Source organism: Phycodurus eques, chromosome 20, assembly GCF_024500275.1.
Source record: "Phycodurus eques isolate BA_2022a chromosome 20, UOR_Pequ_1.1, whole genome shotgun sequence".
Lineage (NCBI taxonomy): Eukaryota > Metazoa > Chordata > Actinopteri > Syngnathiformes > Syngnathidae > Phycodurus > Phycodurus eques.
This window is the reverse complement of record NC_084544.1, coordinates 6,547,501-6,570,164: the sequence shown is the minus strand read 5'-3', so window position 1 is coordinate 6,570,164 and position 22,664 is coordinate 6,547,501. Positions and strand designations below refer to the sequence as shown.

Here is a 22,664-nt window from a genome sequence, read left to right as displayed (position 1 = left end):
GGCCTGGAAGTGATGCTCAGTGTTCCCAAGAGAGCCAACGACGCCATGCACCTCTCCATGCTGGAAGGTAACTGAACACGCACCATTTGTAGCGTAATTTCACTTACCTTTCCTCCTCTCCCCTCCTTCAGGTTTTGATGAGAACATTGAGTCGCAGGGCGAGCTGATCCTGCAGGAGTCCTTCCAGGTGTGGGATCCAAAGACGCTGATCCGCAAGGGCCGAGAGCGACACCTCTTCCTCTTCGAGATGTCCCTCGTCTTCAGCAAGGAGGTCAAGGACTCCAACGGCAGGAGTAAATACATCTACAAGAGCAAACTCTTTGTGAGTCCTCCTTGACGCACTTTTCATCTATGCGACATTCCTAGTAACCATGAGCATTCCGCTTTCTCCCCAGACCTCCGAGTTAGGGGTGACAGAGCACGTTGAGGGAGACCCTTGCAAGTTTGCTCTTTGGGTGGGACGCACACCGACGTCAGACAACAAGATTGTTTTAAAGGTAAGATGCTCTTCCTCACCACTACCTTCCTCAAAGTTTGACCCATGTGGGTTTTCCGCGCACTGTTCTAACATTAAAATATGTTTTTGTTCATCCTCTGGGCTCCATGCTGGCCATTTTTGTCCACCTCGCTGCGTAAAATCAGGAAATTTAAAATGTTAGGTTTTTTTTAATTTTTAACCAGATGAGATACATTATACTTGGAGAGATATGTGTTATAAACGCACAGCAGTGTTGTGGTCCACTATTTTACATGCTGTGTTTAAGTAAGCATCTCAAATGTTCACAGAAAGTTAAAAATAGCGGCATATAAACATCCTCTGAGCTAAATAGTTGAAATTTACACCCAGTAAATTGCAATGAAGATTAGACGTTCTTTATATGATCATTGTGTTAAAGAATCGACATCGGTCTATGCTTGGTTTGGTCTACCTTCTTTAGCTTTTTGCTGTCCAGTCTCTTTAAGATGTCTGCTTTCTTTGCATGAGCAGCTTCAAGATCATTGCCAACTTCTCCGTAGTCACAATGCCCACCACAGTCCCCTTTTTCACTTTTTGCGCTTCTCTGTGGAGCCTCTGCTTCGATTGTGCACGCGTTTGTTAATCTGGGGCTGTGTTATCTGTGGATGTTTGTCTCCAAAGTCTCGTTGTGGGCTGACGTGCTTCCACCAACGCTGCTGACACTTGCTTGACTTCTCAACGCCCACAATCTGGCTGCACGCTGTAGTATCGAAGCAACAACTCAACTTTTTATCGATTTGACCAACACTTTCAGTGTCATTCTCTCAAAACGCTTTCCTCTGGTTCCTAAGTGTCAGAAAGGTTGAGATTTGTGTCAGTGTTTGGAAGAGCATGAAGATGAATACACTTTCCACTGAATAATGAAATGGAAATTGCGTAACTAACAGGTACAGAGTGCTATGTGCATTGTTAACGAAATGTGTCATCACTAACATTCACCACCAGTATAGAAAACAATACTCCTAATTGGGCTACACTATAATGTCAGGTTGTCGGTGTTGAGCACTTTTTTGTTTGGTTTGGTTTGTTTATCATGTCAGTCCATTTTGTGAGAAAAGAAAATGTACCCTCTTGTACGACAAAACCAGTGAAATTCTCTATTTCATATTTCAAATTTAAAGCTAAGTCAGGGATCCAAACATGGAGCGATGGTGAGTACAAAATATCCCGCAACACAGCCCTTCAACTTCACACAAGTCTGAAACTACAACTCAAAAGCGCCTCTAATGAAGTGGCTTCTAACTGTCTGACTGAAAAATATTTTCATTTCTTTTTTTTGTTTTCAAGAATCAAGGTCATTTTAGGATAAAAGATAAATAAACATTCAAGAAGTGAAAGTGCTGTGAAAGGGCTAAAAGTTAGCGTAATAGAGGACGAAAAAAGACGAGATTCTTTCACACAGTACTACTCTGAATGTTTTTCTAAACTGTACTGTATTTACTTTCTTCAAAATAGATGAGAGTAAAAATTATTGTAACGACAGGCGAATATCATACATCAACTAGATAATCAGCTGATAAGAGAGGCTAAAGTGGTTTGTTCAGACTTGTGGGAAAGACGGAGTGAAACCATTCTCAAAAGCAGTTGTTTTCCAAATAGCCATAAGCTTGGACTGTCCCCCCAATCGATAGGCATCCAACATCGAGAACAAGCAGGACTGGATCAAGCACATCAGGGAGGTGATCCAGGAACGCACCATCCACTTGAGGGGGGCACTTAAGGAACCCATACATATTCCCAAAGCCAGCGCTGCCAAGCACCACAAGGGCCGAAGGTAACCGAGGAAACTTTGATGCTTTCCATACAGTCTTTGAGGTTAGGAATGGTGCACAATCGACTCATTTGTGCAGTGGCATTAGGAGACACCGTCACATAAAACAAAGACAATTACATGTTTATTTCATCAGAGCACATCACTTCCGAAAATCCACTAACTTAATGCTAACGCACAATTCAAAACGTCATAGACGGGCTAACGAAACTGGCATAGATGTGGCGGTAGTTATAACACTAAGCGATGGGTATTTGAACACAAAGGGTGCAGCAGCATATTAGTAGAATACTGTGAAGTGCTAAATAAAACAAAATGTCTTTTGGTCTTTTTTTGGGGTGCTGGAAAGGATTAATGGCATTTCCATTCATTTCAGTGGAGAAAGATTCTTTGAGACCGACTTAAACTCGTAAGTCAAGGCACTGCTGTAGAACAAAAACAGAAATGTGAATGTCTTTTTGTATTTTAGGGATGGAGAGGATCTTGACAGTCAAGGTGAAGGCAGTAGTCAACCAGACACAATCTCTCTGGCCTCACGCACCTCCCAGAACACACTGGACAGTGACAAGGTGAGCCGCTCTCTCCTAACACACGGGTGGCATACACGACAAATTGGTCGTACGTCTGTACTCACCTCCTTCCCGGTGTGCCGCAGCTCTCCGGCGGCTGCGAGTTGACTGTGGTGATTCACGACTTCATGGCGAGCAACAGCAACGAGCTGACGGTGCGCCGCGGCCAGACGGTAGAGGTCCTGGAGCGCTGCCACGACAAGCCCGACTGGTGCCTGGTGAGGACCACCGACCGCTCCCCGGCCCTGGAGGGCTTGGTGCCCTGCTCCATGCTGTGCATCGCGCACTCCCGCTCATCCATGGAGATGGAGGGCATATTCAACCACAAAGGTAACAATGTTTTTATAATGATTATTACAAAGGGCAACCAACATCTCCTTGTATTTTCCATTTTGCACACCTGTATTTAACACATTGTTAAATTAATTCCAGGTATACTTAATGTTGTAATCTATGACATTACAGACACCTTGTCAGTGTGCAGCAATGACTCCATCATGCCAGGATCTTCTGCTACACTTCAGCCTGGTCATGGAATGGGCTCCCATGCTTCACCGGGGCCGAAGCGACCCGGTAGACAAGTCGTCGCCTCTAAAATCTAAGAAAAAAGAAAAGAAAAAATAGAGTCAGGTGGTATTGTACAGTTGTCAACATGCGCTGTGTCTCTTAGGCAACACTTTGCGAAAGTGGCTCACCAGCCCCGTGCGGCGGCTGAGCAGCGGCAAGGCGGACGGCCACGTGAAGAAGCTGGCCCACAAGCACAAGAAGAGCCGCGATGTGAGGAAGAGCGGCGAGATGACCACGGGGTCCCAGAAAGACTCGGACGACAGCGCCGCCACGCCTCAGGACGAGACCGTGGAGGAGGTTGGGACACACGCCAGTCGCGTTTTGTTGAGTCGTGGCTGGCGCCCCTCTGTCAAACACTCGGACTCAAACCGTCGTTTTGCTGTGTCGCAGAGGGTCCGCAACGAAGGGCTGTCGAGCGGCACGTTGTCCAAATCCAGTTCTTCGGGCATGCAGAGCTGCGGTGAGGAGGAAGGCGAGGAGGGTCCTGACTCGGTGCCCCTGCCTCCACCTATGGCCATCCAGCAGCATAGCCTGCTCCAGCCAGACTCACAGGATGATAAGGTGAAGCCGCAGGCGGAACGCTCAGGGATAGACGGCCAGTGTACACTTCGGAACGATGAGTGCCCACGTGTCCGCACATGCATTTGGATTTTCCCCACGCAGGATTTACAAATAAATAATCTAGTTTTAAAAACACACACTCAACTGTGAGGCTGTTCCAGCAAAATCGGACGCCAGACGAAAGGCAAAATAACGCAAATGGCAAATTCTGGTCAAGGGGACTGATGCTGAAGTGGAGTTATTAAAAGTGAAAAATACACAACACCTTGACCTCATACCAACGACAGCATGAAACACATACATTTTGGAGAGTTCCAAAAAGTCACATTCAAGTGCTATTTTAGTTGATTTTACTATTATTATGTATATATTAAAGTGACATATTTTACTAGATAAAATGCATTTAGCAGGTGTACAGAAGGTTTTTGGCCTTGTTTAAAAAATGCCTGCATTTGTGAGGACTTGGATTGGGAGGAGGAAGAAGGATATGTGCTCGACTTTTTTTTTCTTCAGAAAAATGCTTCAGATGCATTTAACAACCCTCTTCAGAAGTTGGACGGGTTACACTCGCAAAACACTTCATTGCGCTTCATATTTTTTAATTTGTCCAGGTTTTGATCTTCTTTCAGACCGAATATTTTCTGATAGTTTGAGTTTTCGCTTCCTGTGTTGCATCCTATTCTTTCCTCTCTGACAAGTTCTTTTAGGCAGCAGAGACTCTCTCTTCTGACACTAATTTGTGTTTCTCTTTTGTTTTGTTTCCTGGTTGTATTGTTTGCCATAATGTAGCATTACCTTGATTTATGTCCTGTCTTTGCTTTGTCTCAGTTTCCATACCTCTCCATCTGAAAAGCCCCATCTTACTCCCTCTTTCTTCCCTCACTTCTCCTCTTCCCCTCTCGGCACTCTTCAGCTGTAAATGCTCTTTTCCAATTACTCCTTTTCCTTTGCTTTTTCTAACAATGTTAGAAATGAATGAAGTACCCTTTTTTCCCCCAATTTAAGCTTCTTAGAACTTTTGTCGTTTTGTATTTTTTTTTTTTTTTTTTTAAACAATGCGCAGTTTCTTAGAGAATGTTCCTGCCGCTTCATCTATTTTTATTTTTATTTTATTTTTTTATGTCACACACTGACTTCATGTTTCTTAAACCCACAGTTGTAGTGAGGCAATGGAGTCAAGAAGCCTTAATGTGCGCCAAAGTGCTAGAAAGTTCTCCTTCAGCCTGTTGAAATGTAACAATACGACATCTTTTTTCTGCATGTTGAAAAGCTTCAGCGGATTGAAATAAATGCAAAGTGTTGCTGATCCCTGGAGTCCAAATTTTAGCCGAACCCACCGCTCGAGGTGAAAAGTTGAAAACGTTCCCCCTTGTTGCCATCACCACCCCTCCCTCACCCCGCTCGTCCTCATCTCCCTTTTTTATCCTCTGTGCGTTTAATCTCATAATTGGCATCTGTATAAACGCTGGCGAGGCCACAAGAGCGCACAGGCTCACCCAGAAAACCTAATTGGGGAAGCACAGCAGAGCAAGGGTGAGACTCTCCTGAAATATATATATTTATATCTTTATATTTACATCCACATAAAATTCCTCCATCTCCCTTTTTCCATTTTAAAGACTGATCATTACCTCAATAAGCAGTACAACATATTGAATGAAAACATATTCTGTCCTCATTGCTTTTTTTTAAATCACATGATCCTCTTTTTCTTTTCTTTTTTTTTTTTTGGTCTATCCATTTTCACCCATACACAACTTTTTTTTGTTTTTTAACCATTAACTGCTTTATCACTTTATTATTTGACTGTAGCTCGATATTCCAAACATCAAATCACATCACTGACAAATAATAAGACTAAACAAATGAATAAACCTTGAACTGGTTCACTCCTCAACATTCGGCATTAAAGCTTGCATTCCATTTATACGCTACTGGTTCATTCAAGTCCACTTATAACATATGTATGAAACCATTCATTTGGGAAAAAGGGCTTTAGGGTCTGTGTTCACCAAGACGTCCTTCATGCAGCCATTGTCAGCAACCAACAATAATGGCTCATTGTCAAGATGCGGTCATTTCCCTGCTAATGGTAATTACGTACATACTTCTGGTGGACATGGGCCCTAAAGGAGCAGCTTTGTTGTTAAGTGGAGCTCATTTTGATTATTGTCTACATATCTGCAGAACTCCTCTCGTCTGTCCGTCCGCCCGTCCAGCTCCGAAACTCCCAGTGCTGCTGAGTTGGTGAGCGCCATCGAGGAGCTGGTCAAAAGCAAAATGGTAGGAAATTCAAGGATGTACCGGCCACTTTTGACCGCAAATGTCAAGAGTTGATTCTTTAGATAAAAGAGTCCAAGTTGCCCACCGTGTCGAACTGTTCATTGAAATTCCCCTTGCTTGCGCAGGCTCTTGAGGACCGGCCCAGCTCGCTGTCAGTAGAACAAGGAGACAGCAGCTCTCCCTCGTTCAACCCCTCGGACAACTCCCTCCTCTCCTCGTCCTCCCCCATGGAAGAGGTGGACGAACGGCGGGCCGGCGTCCTCAAGAAGAGACAGTATGACACTTTCCTTTCCAAATTCGTCCATGTATTATTTTTTTTTTAATCCCCTGCTGAATATTCTGGTATTTCTTTTGCTAAAGTTACATTCTCCTGGATCTGGTGGAAACGGAGAGGGATTATGTAAGAGACCTTGGTCATGTGGTAGAGGTGAGCGGAGCTTCACTTACTCGCCGTAGTAATGATTCATTTCATTAATTTAGCTATGTGTCCGTAGTCGCTGTTGTGACTGTGCTTGTATCTGCGTCCAGGGTTACATGAGCAGGATGAAGGAGGAGGGCGTCCCTGATGACATGAAGGGCAAAGACAAAATTGTGTTTGGCAACATCCATCAAATCTTTGACTGGCACAAAGAGTAAGGAGCAACAACACCACCACCACCACATCTTGTACTCTGACAAGTTTCTCTGTCTGGTCCAAGCTTACGATCGTCTCTGTGTTTTCTTCAGTTTCTTCCTCGGTGAGTTGGAGAAATGTTTGGAGGATCCGGACAGACTGGGACCGCTCTTTCTCAAACAGGTTTGTGTCAATATAGTTTCACTTCCTGCGTACGATTATTTAGTTTTTTTCTACCCCTCATCTACTCTTTATGCGTGTGTTTTTTATTTTATTTTTATGTTTTTAATTAATGCATAGGAGCGGAGACTCAACATGTATGTGGTGTATTGTCAAAACAAGCCCAAGTCTGAGAGCATTGTGGCAGAGTACATCGATACTTACTTTGAGGTAATATATAAAATGAAAAAGCAAGAGAGAGACATAGCAGAGAGCTTCCTTTTCATGGAACTTTGTCGTCTGTGGCAGGATCTGAAGCAGCGGCTCGGCCACAGACTGCAGATCGCAGACTTGCTCATCAAGCCAGTCCACAGGATCATGAAATATCAGCTCTTGCTCAAGGTTGGTGTGCTGTGGTACACGAGACGGCACCAGAGCTACAAATATTCGATTAGATTAGATAGACTTTATTAATGGCATGCGTTTGCTGATTTTTGGGGGTAATCTGTCCTTCATTATTCACTCGAAAACTTGCCACAAGATGGCGCCAAGCCGTGTCGAATGGACAAGTGGGGCTACTTTTCTAGTAGACACGGCTTTGGTGCCAAGGAATTATGTTGACAAAATGACACATCTCGACTGAGAGACGAGCTTTGTATGTCGGGGAGGAGCTAAATTTACTCTCGGAGACGAATAATTTACAGGAGTCATTGCCGTGCGTACTTCGGGTGCATTTTCTTTCCTAAATCAAATCATGTTAAAAGATGGTTTTGGGGCCGCAGTTTGTGGTATACTTTTACTTCGAACTATTAATGTAGGCAATTAAACCTTTTGAGGAGTGTAATTTTTCAGGATTACTGTGCAGTATTACCTAAAGCCATATACTGCAATACTATCGTAATCATTTGTTTGTTTTAGGATTTCCTGAAACACTCTAAAAAGGCAGGGCTAGAGTCTGTGGATCTGGAGGTAAGAAAGCAGATTTAACCAATCATTTCCATTTCCAGCCATTTCTTTAACCCTTTCTGTCTCTCACAGAAAGCAGTGGAGGTCATGTGCATCGTACCAAAAAGGTGCAACGACATGACGAATGTTGGCCGGCTTCAGGGATTTGAAGTAAGTAATGGAACTGACCACCGCATGGATGTCTTCTATTTAAACAGTCAGCTCACGTAACCTTCTCACCATCCTCTCCAGGGAAAGATCGTAGCCCAGGGACGTCTTCTGCTGCAGGACACGTTCATGGTGACGGACGCAGAGAGCAGTGCGCCCGGCCAGATGAAGGAGAGGAGAGTCTTCCTCTTTGAGCAGCTGCTCCTCTTCAGTGAGCCGCTGGACAAGAAGAAAGGCGTCTCCCTGCCAGGCTTCCTCTATAAGAACAGCATCAAGGTAAACCTCAAATCTTTTCCGATGTTTAAGCTCCAAACTCCCAGCATCATCTGTAATCTTAAACATCATTTTCTGTACCTGCTGCTCTAGGTGAACAGTTTGGGTCTGGAAGAGAATGTTGAGGGCGACCCCTGCAAATTCGTGCTAACGTCCCGCTCGACGAACGGCACCGTGGAGTCGTTTGTGCTGCACTCCTCTCACCCGGGGGTGCGCGAAGTGTGGACTCTTCAGATCTGCCAAATGCTGGAGAGCCAACGCAATTTTCTCAATAGTGAGCACACCTGAAGATGTAAAAAGGCCCTACTTTACAGAAGTTAAAGACCAGCTTCCGTCTTTTCTCTTGTCGTAGCTCTGACGTCACCAATTGACTATCAGAGGAACCATTTGGGGGCGAGCGGGGGGTCTTGTGTGTCCAGCGTGGGATCTCCAGGTGGAAGCAGTAGCGGGTCAAACGCAGCAGGAATTTCTGGGGCTAGCAGCGCCATGCCTCCAGGGTCCCAAGGTGGCTGCCGTCGACCATCCAGGATCCCCCAGCCCTCTCGCCTACCCCAACCCCTCCGCCACCACCCCGGGGCCGATCCTGACGGCCCCAACAAGATGTCAGGTACGAATCTACGTGTGAACCGTGCGCTCTGTCTGTACATTCAAACATGCGCGTGAGGTTTTAGTTGTGCTCACTTATGATCCAGGTCCGTGTCCCCGTCCTGTTCCTCCCCCCGTGCTCCCTCCAGGGGCCAGCCCACAGGGCAAGCGCCCCATCCAGAGCCTCGAGGACCAAGCACAGACCCCTACGAGCGTTGTCGCTCCCATGGTCCGTGCCGCAGTTGGGCCGTTGCCTTCCACTTCCTCATCCAAAGCGCGGCCCGGAGCCGTGCCCCCTTTGATCCCTCCCGCCTTTGTCAAGGACGTCCTTCCACCGCCCCCTCCCAGCCCCAGCCAGAAGTCTGGATTCTGGAGCTCCATGCCAGGCTCTCCGGCGAGCCGCCCCAGCTCGTTCACCTTCCCGGGGGATGCGGGGGAAAGTCCGCTCCGTCACAATTCTAACCAGAATCCAAATCAAAGCCACAGACACTCCACGCACAGCAAGGATGCCGACCGCATGAGCACGTGCTCGTCTGCCAGCGAGCAGTCCATCCAGTCCACTCAGAGTAACGGGGTAAGACCTAAAGCCCGCTGCTGATCCAACTAACACAGAGGCCGAGCGAGACCCGCTCTGTCCCCTGGCCTGTTCCGCTGCGGCCAGCACTACTAATCTGTCCACTCCTACATATCGCTGCTCTTCAACACCATCCTCTCTTTAGCTTTGACGATCTCTGAAGACTCTCGCAGCACCTTTCCTGGTTCTCAACTTCTCTGGTGGACCCAACGCTGAGGCTGCCTCTTGATTTCTGACTTCTAACCACGCTTTTACTAACACCTGACCTGGGTCCTTCTCTTGCTGTCGTCGTGGCGCGATACTCAAATTGTCTTCTTTTTCTGCAACTAACCTCTGACGTTTGTAGGCCGACTACAAACGGATCCTCTCACTGAATCTAACGACCTGCCTCATCTTTGCCTGGAGCTGCAGAGTCAAACAATAATCTTCCCTTTTCGCCTTTCTTGTACACTTATTTAGTTTGGTCTTCAAAAGTGCAAATGTTTCCAATGATTTTGTCTCATTTTACTTCACAAAGCACTAAGCTGGCTTGGTAGTGCCGTGGTACGTTGACTTACAAGTTGAATTTGTTCCGTGACCCAGCTAGTCAAGTTATATCTTGATCAAATTAATATTCCCCATTGAAATGAATTCAAATGCCGTTAATCCGTTCCAGCCGCAAAAAGACCACCACAATGGTAAATGTTTGGAATAAAGACAAATCGCACTGAATTGTATAAAACACTACTACAGAATGAATTAAAAAAAAAAAAAATAGTATAAGACTGTACATTGGGAAAAGCCAAGTCATGAAGTATTGTTGTGTTGTACGGGTGCCTTTAAGGGGCGTGACCTAATGAGTGATGTCAGGAACATGGCCGGTCTTCATGATAGCTTCTGGACGCATATGTTGGCTTACTGTAGCTATTTGCTAGTGTTCCAATTTTGTATTTGTCCTTTGACTACTCCATAAACGGCCCCCACCCCCTCTTCAGTCGAGCACCGGCGTATCTAAAGTTTGCTCATTACTAATATTTTAGGTTCTCAACAAAGCAAAAAAAAAAAATAATAATAATCCTAAGCGATGTCTCATAAGTTTGAAAAATTTAGTTCACTCGTAAGCCCAAGGTACCACTGCATTTGTTCATGGGCTTTCGTGATCTTAAATGACACTTATTGGTGCAAAGTGAATATGTCAATCATTGGAACAGGTACTTAACCATCTTGTTTCCCTGTGACACAGAGTGAAAGTAGCAGCAGCAGTAGCGTGTCCACCATGTTGGTGACGCAGGACTACATGGCGGTGAAGGAGGATGAGATCAGCGTAAGTCAAGGCGAAGTGGTCCAGATTTTGGCCAGCAACCAGCAAAACATGTTCCTGGTGTTCCGAGCGGCGACCGAGCAGGGCCCCGCAGCCGAAGGCTGGATCCCCGGATTCGTCCTCGGACACACCTCAACCATCGCACCCGATTGCCCCGAGGGATCAATTAAGTACGTCGGAATGTATTGATAAATGCTCCCGGTCCCTCTTTGAGCCAATACGGTCGATATTATTGCAACATCGGGGCGCATTTTAAAAGCTATCTGTAAACAAATGCGTGATAAGAATGTGAAAATCTCACTTTGGTAACCAAATAATTCTATTAAATGAAAAGTTTCCACTTAACTGTTTGAAGAAACAATTTTCTTCCCCAGTAGGAAGTCTTCTTCCTGGCATACAACCTTGCGCCTCCGTAAGAAATCTGAGAAAAAGGAGAAGGAGGCAAAGAAAGACACAAATCTGGAAAATGGTTACAGGAAGTCCAGAGATGGCAATAAAGTTTCTGTAAAGGTGAGAGAGTTCATGTCAGGAGAATCTTCAGCTCAACTCACGCCATCCTCTGACTGACCTCCTCTCTCCTTTTTCTTTTCTAGCTTCTAAATCCAAACTACATCTATGATGGTGAGTGTCTCGTTTTTTGGTGGTTGTTTTTTTTTTTATTGCACGTTAACGCTGCAGCCAGTAGCCATGTTAAACGTTCTTCAAAACCATTTGCTCCAGTTCCACCCGAGTTCCTAGTGCCTCTGAGCGACATCACGTGTGACAACGGCGAAAGCGTCACCCTGAGGTGTAAGGTGTGCGGTCGACCGCGCGCCACCATCACCTGGAGGGGACCCAACCAGAGCCACCTCACCAGCAATGGCCGTTTCAGCATTGCTTACAGGTACGATTACATACATAGGAGAGGCAGTCAAAAAGTAAAGAGGCAAATTTCGGTTAACCAACTAGTAAATGAAAACAACCTTTCGAAATGTTCACGGTTTTTGCTTTAAATGCTTGTTTGAAGGTTTATTTTAAATAAGTTTTGTTTAAATCTGTCCTCTTCCTGTCAGCCGTTTTGGAAATGGTGTCATTCTTGGATGGCCATCAGAAGCAGAGAGCTGGGATTTGATTTCTTGCTTTGGAAGGGGAACCACCACTAAACATTTTCAAAAAGGTTGCAAAATGGGTATTTGGAAGCTGCAGTAGGCTACAGGCACAGTCAAAAGTGGGTGTCCAGGATCAAAGACGAAGAACACGAGCTAGGCTGTGCACAGATTTATGCCAGGTGGGTTCCCAGACAGCTCACAGATCTGCACAAGGAGGCCCCTTTTAAAGCTTGTTTGGAGCTTCTTGAGTGTCACATAGGTGATTATTCTGTTTTTCTTTTCTCAAGCGTATAGTCTCTTTTTGAACTCTGCTGTAGCCTATTCCACCTTCCCCATACACATTTTGAAAATGTTTAGTGGTGGTTCAAAGCAAGAAATTCAGTCATAACTCGCAACTACGGAACTGGAAGTACAAAGCGTGGCAATTTCAGGAAAGAAAAAAATCAAGAAGTAGGTTCAATTAAGTTGGGCTCATTACTTTTTTGACTGCCCCAGTGATCCTCTGCTTGACTGTAGTTCACCGACCATGGCCCCACTAAATTGCAGAATTGTGCAGTTTCTAGCGATCGTTTGTCTACTGATAAATATTAACCCGCTTTAAGTCACGTTTGAACATAAATGATCGGTGCCTTGACTCTCATTTGAATGTGTTTGTTTCAGTGACACCGGTGAAGCAACCCTGCGGATCATCGGCGTGGCGTCGGACGACGACGGCGTGTACACCTGCGTCGCCGCCAACGAACTGGGCAGCGTCACGTCGGCGGCCAGCCTCAGAGTGCTCGGTTAGTTAAAGACGCACCAGTGACCACCCGTGTTCCACTGTTGCCGCGCGGGTGACGCCATTTTTAAACTGCACGTGTGTGTGTGTGCGTACGTACGTGTTTCTCAGCTATGTCCTCTGACGGTTTGCGAGTGAGCTGGAAAGACAACTTCGACTCTCACTACATCGAGGTGGTGGAACTGGGCAGGTAACAAACAATCCTTGAACAGACACTCACTGGACACTTCATTAGGGACACCCACTGCAACCTACAGGAAGTCAATTTACTTGGATTAAATTGTTCAGGTGTCTCCAATGTGACTTTAGATTTTTCATGGCGATGTGTGGAAAGCCGTTTGAGCATTTATTCGATATCCTTGATCCTATGTCCTCACAACTAGTGCAATTTTGCCTTAGTAGTAGCATGAAGTTGTCCTACTACTATGCTAACGCTGTCTTACTAGTAAGCGCAAAGTGTATACTAGTACGTAAACCTTAAAGTGAATATCAAGGATGTCAAATAAATGTTCAAACGACCTTCGGATATGAGACTGAAGAAAATGAGCTTCATGTTCTTCCTCCTGTTGTCCACCAGGGGTCGCTTCTCCGTCGTCAAGCGTTGCGACCACCGGGCCACCAAGCGTCCGGTGGCCGTCAAGCAGGTGAACAAGAAGCTGATGAGGCGGGACCGCGTCACGCAGGAAGTCAACCTGCTCCACAGGCTCCAACATCCCAACATCATCAACCTGGTGGACACGTACGAAACCCCCAGCAGCTACGTCCTAGTCCTGGAGATGTCAGTGGAAACGCGCGCACATGCCGATTGCTATGATGGAATGAACCATTTAATAAGTGTTTTGCTGGCTTCAGGGCCGACCAAGGCCGTCTGCTGGACTACATCATCAGCTGGGGCAATCTGACAGAGGAGAAGGTGGCCTGCTACCTCCGAGACCTTTTAGATGCTTTACACTACTTGCACAACAGCAGAATAGCTCATCTGGACGTCAAAGTAAGACTTTACCAAAGGCTTGTTTTTCCTATTTCATTTGGAAATTTGCACATAACTGACACGGGGCAAGTGCGGTGTAGCGCACCAGGCCACCAGAATAGTTGGAAATGATCAATATCAATTGTGAGCTGATACTTCAAATCCCAGGTACAGAGCAGTTAACTTCATAGTCGAGAGGGCGAGACTTTGAAGATTGGGAATTTGTCTTTGGGCAAATGCTCGGTAATCCGCAGCTAGCAGGCAAAGGTTGGAATCCCAATCAGCCACGTGGGCAGGCTAAATAATTGTGCTAAGGGAGAACTCGTGGTCAGAGGCGGAACGCAGAAGGGATTCACGGGTACTGTTGCAGAGTCTCGCATGGATGAGTGTCGAACAATCTGACAATGAGTGAGTCGTCAACAAAGTCTGAAATGGGTGGCTGTCACTGACAGACTGTGATAAGAACACGGCAGCAAAATTTATAAAGAGGAGCGATCTGCTGAACTAAAAAACTTTAAAGAAATATAAAATTGTCCTTATCAATTGACAACGAATTCAACATTCGCGCATCACTAGTAGTACTAGTAGCCTGTAGATGTCAACTACGACAGTTTTGCCTCACGAGTAAAATGTTGTTGCCCTACTAATATGCCAACGTTTTAGCCAAATAGAAAACCGATTCATATACCTTTTCTTTTAGTTAGAAATGCTGCACTGTGCGGCCGCACATACGAGAAAATTGACAAAAGTTCCTAGAAAGACACAGTCGTTCTACTATTGTCCTACTAGTGAGGGCAAAGGGTGTATTAGTACATGGACCTTAAGCTGGAGATCGAGGATATAGCATAAATGCTCAAACAGCTTTCCATAAGTGTGTGTCTAAATGCTGGTGCGTTTTGTGTGTCCAGCCTGAGAACCTGCTGGTGGTTCACGGTTCCGGCGGTCAGCCGTCGGTCAAACTGACCGACCTGGGCGACGCCGTGCAGCTCGGCGGCGCTCCCTTGGTGCAGCCGCTGCTGGGCAGCCCCGAGTTCGCCTCCCCGGAGCTGGTGCTGGGCGAGCCGGTGTCGCTGACGTCGGACATGTGGAGCGTGGGCGTGGTGGCCTACGTTCTGCTGAGCGGCGCCTCGCCCTTCCTGGACGAGAGCGCCGAGGAGACGTGTCTGAACATCTGCCGCCAGGACTTCAGCTTCCCCAAGGATTACTTCCACGGCGTCAGCCAGGCGGCGCGCGACTTCGTCCGTCTGCTCCTGAGGACCGACGCCGCCGGGAGGCCGGCCTCGGGGCTGTGCCTGCAGGAGGCGTGGCTGCGGGCGGCCGACGCCGACGACCGCGCCGCCACAGAGTGCTGCCTGGACACCTCGCGCCTCGTCTCCTTCATAGACCGCAGGAAGCACCAGACGGACGCGCGGCCCATCGGAGGAGTGCGCGGCTTCACCCGGAGTCGCCTGCAGAATCGGGTCTGAACGAGGCTTGCCACAGGGCTTGGAAATTTCCAGAAGGTTTTGGGTAAATTTCCATGGGAAGTTTTGTGGCTATTCCAAAAAATATCCAGCAAAACTCCTGAAGCCCAAACTTACTGCTCAGCGCAGGGTTGTGCGAGTGACGGGCAAATGATTGACACACAGTCGGTCACGCCTTCTGTCACTGATAGGTTGATCGGATCTGAATTATACTAAAATATATTTTCCAACAAAATTCCGGTTAGCCATAGCCAATAGCCAACCTTCAAGTTTGTAAATTCCGTGCTTACGCCCCTTAATTCCCATGGAAAGTTTCCAACTTTGAAAATTCCTGCAATTTTGCAACCCTAGTCTGCACAAACGTCGGGAATGTTTGAGGTGCCAAAAGAAATGCTGAGCTCATCCTTCTCCCACCCCCAAAAAAGAAAGAGAAAACCGATGATTCGCTCAAAGTCCTTTAGGAGTTCACGGATGCCCTCGTCTACTGCTGCTTGCTGCTTTACACTCACATGTTGTAGTTAAACCAACAAAAAATCAAAGTTAAAAAAAAAAATAATTCAAAAAAAATATATATATATATAGTGCTGTACAAGTAATTTATTTTCCGTAGTAGGGGTACAAAGGCGGCGCAGCGCAGAGCTTTTCCGGAGAAAGTGACGCCATCTTGTGCGTTTCCGTTCGCCCTTTTACACTCTTAACAAACTTTCGTACATTTCTAGAAAGGGCACGCGCGTACGGACTCCATTTTGAGGACTGTTGCCATGGAGATCTTCAAACATGTCCAGCGAGACATCCAACGACAAACAAACAGACATTGTTCATGGAACAAAAAGTTGTGTTTAAGCCTTATCTCGTCGATATATTACTCGCAAAAAGTTCTGGATATTGGGCTTTCCAATGAAGTTCCACAATGAACTGAAACTGCCTTTCTGTCTCGCCTCCAGTCTCTGTTGCAACCTGCTGATGACGCTATAAGCTCAGTGGCCACTGAGCTTCGAGGGTCAACAGCAGAGAGACTGGAGGAGTCACAGAAAGGAGGAGGGGGGGGGGGGGGACTTTGTGAGTAGCGTATACGACATCAACGCCTAAGGAAAACAAAAAGTGTAAAAATGCACTCATCGTACGTTCTGTTTCTCATGTGCAATGTTGCAGCTTTAATGTTTTATGCAACTATTTATGAAGACATCCGTCACTATGTATAATAATAATAAGAATAATGAGTGTAGAGGAAGTACTAGGTACTGCGAGCACTGCTGGTAGTTGTGTCGTCAGCTACAATCAACATTCAGTTTGATCAAATTTTTAATTTGTACTGTCTGTCCTGTGTAGTATTGTTACACCAAAGTTGCTAGCATTTTCATTGAATTTGAAAAGAAAAAAAAAAAAAGTTGTATTATTGTTTTACAGAGTTGGCTATGTGAAATGATTGTTTACATAAGTCAGAAAGCGAAAGCAAAATGCAGAAGTGAAGTTGAATTTGAGGAGGTGTTTTGTACATCATTTTTTTTCAACTTGTTTGTGTAAAGATACTTTTGCCAAATTCAGCATTCTCGAAAAGTCCTTCTGTGTAACATTTTATTTATTTTAATTGTTTGGGCAAGGTGTGCAAACTTGAACTGGATACCTCAGTTTGGGGTTGTTGTTGTTTTTTTTTTTTTTTTGTTTTTTTTTTTAATCGGTTACCTGTCCACATTTCACTCGTTTCCTGAATTACATGTTTGCTATTTGTTTTTATTTTGTACCTTTGCATGTATATTTCTTTGTACAGATCATATTTTTTCTTGTAAATATTTTCATTTTGCCATCAGTTATTTGAGGATTAAACATAATGGACACATGAGCCCCGTTTTTGGAATGTTTTATTTTTATTTTATTATTATTATTTCTCATTAAAGAGCTAAAAGTAAACCGGCATCAGTGGTCACCGGTGAGCTGGAGCCTCTCCCGAGGAAACGTTGAATTTATTTCATTTTGCATATATGTGTGTGTATAGACAGTATAAAAATATGCAGTACATACATACTGTATACACGTATATATCCACACAAACATATCTACAGAGTCGACACATACACACAGTGAACCCCTTTTTATCGCGGGGGATGTGTTCCGGCCACCCACAATATGTGACACAGAACTAAAAAAAAAAAAAAGAGAGCTTTTTTTTTTTTTTTAAATCCTTGATTTAAGATGAATAAAACACATTTGCATGTATTAAAACATGCTTTTTAAACACACTGTCCTCTCCTAAGCACTCCTTTACACTGTGCCATATCTAATTCCTTTGAGCTGTTTTTTTTCCTATGCCTCGTTAGACCATTGTTTCTTATAATTTCAATGCTCTATTTTTAAATGTTTTCTTTGTAGTCTGTCAATCTCTCCTTCCTGTCTCCCTCTCCTTCTTTACACTTCTGCCTCCTCCACTACATTTCCCTCCACATCAAGTCACTTCATGCTAGGCCTTCAAAAACGGCTGCTCCAGAATTTTTTGACTGGGTGTCATATTGAGAAAGCATTTATTATTTGTTGTTCTCACTGGTAATGTATTTTTTTTTTCTTTCTTCTGCAGGAAGAACTGCAGCAAGTTGCTCATTTGTGCAATACCCACATTACCCGCAACAGCAGAAACGCAGTAGCTCCAAGTGGACGTCCAATTTTGTTGTACACCATCCCTCATCTCCTTGGAGGACAAGATAAACTAAAACTGGTCTCTCGCGAGGCAGTGCAGGCCTGGAAACAAGAATGCCAACAGAGAGGACAAATATCCTTGAGATGAGACTGAATTCAACTTGTGCTACCTTATAAATACAGAACATTTCTTACACTCCCCCACCACAGCAGATGAGGCCATAGAGCTGTATCTCTTCCTGAGATCAGACATACTTAAAATCCTATACATTTCCATTTTTGAGGTGAATCAATACAATTGTCTTTTTTTCTGTTCATTTTTTACATCCTGTCCTTAGTTCTGAGCAAAAATAGTTTCTGCGGCTTTACAAAAATGTCGCTACATCTGCCAGGCCCCTGAAATCAACAATTAATCCAGCATGGCAATTATACAGTGCTACACCATGTGTCCTTCTCATAAACATAAGAGGTCCTCGTCTGCCAGAAGTCTGAGCCTGCTGATCCACCAAGAAGAAATCAAACATGAAGACTGGGGCCCTGTTGTTTGGTTCATGTTTGATACAGTGTATCAAATGGTGACATTTATATTTGAATTGTGCACTGTCCACTTTATTGTTGTGGTATGATGATGCCGTGGTGATCCCAAATGAATTGTGGCTCAGACATTTTAAATTATTGGGACAAATCATCCATCCATCCATTTTGCGTACCGCTTCCCCTCACAAGGCTTCCTGGAGCCTATCCCAGCTGAGTGGGCGAGAGGCGGGGTACACCCTCAACTGGTCGCCAGCCAATGGCAGGGCACATATTGACCAATCATCTTTTTCTGAAATTGTCATAGCCCTGGCCTGGATTGAGAGGCTGTTATCACAGATAGGTTCATCTGCTATTAGAGGAATTTATCTGAGTGGAGCAACAGATGTATTCAAATTTGTGACGTGAAAATGAAGGACGAACAGGAGGAATACAACAGGTCAAGGTATTTCAAAATGTGGCAGTGTGTTGGTGAGATCATGTTTACATGTGACTTGTACTTATCGAGAATGGGCACCCAATCCTCAGTTATTTATTTTTCATTGATACCACCGGCTGTGATTGGCTGGCAACCGGTTCAGGGCGTAGTCCGCCTCTCGCCCGAAGTCAGCTGAGATAGGCATCAGCACAGCTGCGACCCTCGTGAGAGAATGGATGGATGGACGGACGGACGGATGGATGATACCACAGGCATTTTTCAACTCTGATGTCTCTTACTGAACAGGTTTTGTCAACTGCTAAAATGAAAAAGCCAAATTATTTGACAAATGACTAGAGGTGAGCAAATGAAGTCACTGTACATTTCCGCACCCATCACGATTACAAATAAAATAAAGCAAGAATTAACATTCCGTTCCCCATTTGCAGCTGTGCATTTATTTCCAATGACATGTGAATGTTGGTCACAACATGCGCAACAGCAATCACAAATTGCGTCTCCACAAAACAGTGTATCGCCAGACTGTCGGTGAGGTTTAAGCGGAACGTGACAAAATGATCACCTCGTACGTGTTGCTCTCCGGTAATCAACACAGGTAACAACTTTAAAAGGAACAGTAAACAGCTTTGTGTATTTGTAAACATTGTGTAAAGTCAGTCATTGTCACTGCGGCCTGGTCCCTGAAAGAGTAATTCATGACTGACCTAAACTATGCTGAACTGAAAGCAGCTTTCAGCAAGAAGTATGCTGTCCGTTTCAGTGCGTAATCTGGGTAAGAAGTGTATGTTATGTCCGAGGCACTTCCAGAACTGGCCCACAGGTATGAGCTCCTGGACGTCTTGCTAGTCCATCTGCTGGTGTGAACAGGATCTCAACCTTGTCAACAGCGATAATAGCTGACCCTGTGACAAACCTTAACGATCTTAACAAAGTCCCTCATCATCCAGTCCTCTGATGTACTGTTGCAGCAAACGCAAGCTGTGATTCTCTCTGTATGTTGGGATGGGGCCAGCCAGATTGTTGTCATCTATGAAGGCAATGCCTGTGGTATCAAAACAGAAACAAATGTATGCACAATTCATTGACATATGCACACTTAAATTATGTCGACTGATACCATCGTGTAATGCAATTGTGCTGCAAGTACGTATAAAATATGAGCTTTTATTTAGAAATTTTGTGAAATTTCGCAAATGGGAATAGTTCACAGGTTGGCTTGAATGAGGCGAACATGGTGCGAATCGGTTGAGAAATAAGGAAACTGTAGCTAAATAATAACATGTAGCAAGTGGGAGGGTGAAGAAATCTGGAAGCAGGCGGGGGAACAAGGCAGAATAGAGTGGAATGGGGGAGAATGGGGGTGTTTTACCACAGGACAATGTAAAATGTGGGTATTAGCTGAATGTTTTAAAAGCCAGAGAGACTGTAAGAAGTCAGAGAGTATTTTGTTGAAAGTGTCATTGGGAATGAATGGGAATTTTGGGGGGGTGTCAAATGTGGAATTGTGGGAAATGTGTTGAATATTTCAGCATTCACACAATGAGGTCACCTTAATGAAACACCTGCCTATGCTTATTGTGATCACGTGCTGCACCCAAAGGTGCCACCAGGTGGCGGTGCAACTTACTTTAAAAGAGTCCCCAGCATGACTTTAACCTTCACCATCTCGGAGCTATTGAACATGTTTAGAGTGGGCCAAAAGTACTAGTAAAGTAGTAAATATTACGCAATTAACACACACACACACACACACACACACACACAGGGTGATTGAAAAGTAACTCCCTATTTTAAAATATTTATTGATATGTTGTAATATTTTTCTCCATTTTGTAAGTGTATGTTCCATGATTAAAGGAGCATGTCTATTCTACCAAACCAACGAACTTTGGAAGAAGTTGAAGGGCGAATACGAGAAGTTGTCTTCCTGTCTTCCGTCCCGCAAGAGTTCCTTGTGAAATCAGTTAATGCGGTTCCCAGGCGGCTTGAGAAACTCGTGGCTCAAACTTTCTTCTCATGTTCATTTCGAGAAGAAGAATTATAGTTCAGAAATAAATTACAAGTACTTACAAATAGGGAGTTACTTTTCAATCCCCCTGTATATATTAGTGGGTATGGAAAGTTTTCAGACACCCTGACATTTTTCACTCTTTGTTATATTGCAGCCATTTGTTAAAATAATTTAAGTTCCTTTTTTTCCCCTCATTAATGTCAGCTGTGTTTGATTATACTGATTGGACTTGAAAACCTGGCACTGCTCATCACTTGTCCATTACAGTCCCAACAGTGAAGCATGGAGGTGGCAGCATCATGCCGTGGGTGTGTGTTTTCAGCTGCGGGGACGGGGAGACTGGTTGCAATCGAAGAAAAGATGAACGCGGCCAAGTACAGGGATATCCTGGACGAAAACCTTCTCCAGAGTGCTCAGAACCTCATACTGGGCCAAAGGTTCACCTTCAAAAATGACAATGAGCCTAAGCACACAGCTAAAATACCAAAGTGTGACTGTTTTTCAACGGCCCAGCCAGAACCCTGACTTAAACCCAATTGAGCATCTCTGGAAAGTCCTGAAAATGGCTGCCCACCAACGTTCACCATCCAACCTGACAGAACTGGAGAGGACCTGCAGGTAGGAATGGCAGACGATCCCCAAATCCAGGTGTGAAAAACTTGTTGCATCTTTCCCAAAAAGACTCATGGCTGTATTAGCACAAAATGGTGCTTCTAATAAATACTGAGCAAAGGGTATGAATACTTATGGCTGTGTGGTATTTCAGTTTTTTTTTTTTTTTTTTTTAAATAACTCTGCAAAAATGTCAACAATTCCGGTTTTTTTTCTGTCAATATGGGATGCTGTGTGTACATTATAGGAAAAAAATTACTTAAATGATTTTAGCAAATGGCTGCAATATAACAAAGAGTGAAACATTTAAGGGGGTCTGAAAACTTTCCGTACGCACTGTATGTATATATATATATATATATATATATATATTACAGGTAAAGTAGTAAAGCAATAAGGAAAAGATGCAAAGTTAAATGAAAGACGTTTATAGCTACTTGTGTCCCACCCTGTAGATTTTTACAAGTGAGTGTAAAACTAAAGAGCAAGAAGAGAAATGATTCATCAGGAGGCCAGGCCTTTTAGTTTATAGCAACGTCATATTTTATTCTAATTTCCAATAAACAGAGAATATATCAGTCCCTTATTTGTACAAAAAATACCTGAACAGGATACAATGTTGATCCAGGAGCTGTGTGGACGCTTACAGAATATGAAGCAAAAGGCGCGCGCACACACACACAAAAAAAAAAAAAAAAAGAACATGAATGAAACAATTCACGTGTGGACTTTTTTTCTTCTCCATTTTCCTTTCCCTGATGCGTTTGTTGTTTGACTTGAGCTTATGATGACTGAGCTTATGAAAACACTGTTGACAATTGGACTTGTTTGGCTTAATGATGACTGAGTGGAAAATCAAGAGCGATTGGTGGATGGACTGGATGAAGACAAAAAAACCAAAAAGAAGACAAAAACTTATTTGTGCTGCGCTGAAAAAAATTTGCACTGACTGCCTTTCATGATCGGAAGCTGCTACAAATATCCCTAAAGAATATGAATCCATTTTTAAAAAAAATGTTTTGTGTGTGTGGTTAAAATGAATATGACCAAACATTTGCTTCAAAAATTAAACAGACAAGTAACATCCAATGCAACACCGGTGTTGACTGAACGTCAGATTATACAAGCAGTATCAAGTAGGAGCATTAGGGCCACACAAAGTAGAGGGGGAAAAAATGGAATAAAGCAAAATCAGAGAATTACAGAAGTCAAAATGGTAAAAGATATTCAAAATTTGCAATGGTATGAGAAGAAAT

General features: G+C 44.3%; 1 protein-coding gene across 1 annotated transcript in view; it reads left to right on the top strand.

Annotated features, from left to right (window-relative positions):
* The window catches only part of LOC133396109 (triple functional domain protein-like), a 59,991-nt gene extending 42,988 nt beyond the window's left edge, over positions 1-17,003 (top strand). The window contains 31 exon segments of the mRNA XM_061665584.1: positions 1-67; positions 132-322; positions 396-497; positions 2,149-2,291; positions 2,758-2,857; positions 2,944-3,187; positions 3,323-3,430; positions 3,528-3,721; positions 3,815-3,985; positions 6,173-6,268; positions 6,394-6,542; positions 6,629-6,695; positions 6,797-6,900; positions 6,995-7,064; positions 7,182-7,271; positions 7,350-7,442; positions 7,959-8,009; positions 8,079-8,156; positions 8,238-8,429; positions 8,520-8,700; positions 8,779-9,033; positions 9,119-9,585; positions 10,808-11,055; positions 11,263-11,395; positions 11,479-11,506; positions 11,606-11,768; positions 12,634-12,755; positions 12,863-12,941; positions 13,329-13,529; positions 13,604-13,742; positions 14,630-17,003. Coding sequence (XP_061521568.1) covers positions 1-67; positions 132-322; positions 396-497; positions 2,149-2,291; positions 2,758-2,857; positions 2,944-3,187; positions 3,323-3,430; positions 3,528-3,721; positions 3,815-3,985; positions 6,173-6,268; positions 6,394-6,542; positions 6,629-6,695; positions 6,797-6,900; positions 6,995-7,064; positions 7,182-7,271; positions 7,350-7,442; positions 7,959-8,009; positions 8,079-8,156; positions 8,238-8,429; positions 8,520-8,700; positions 8,779-9,033; positions 9,119-9,585; positions 10,808-11,055; positions 11,263-11,395; positions 11,479-11,506; positions 11,606-11,768; positions 12,634-12,755; positions 12,863-12,941; positions 13,329-13,529; positions 13,604-13,742; positions 14,630-15,187 — 4,884 coding nt within the window. The 3' untranslated portion in view covers positions 15,188-17,003.
* The last annotated feature ends 5,661 nt before the right edge of the window (positions 17,004-22,664 follow it).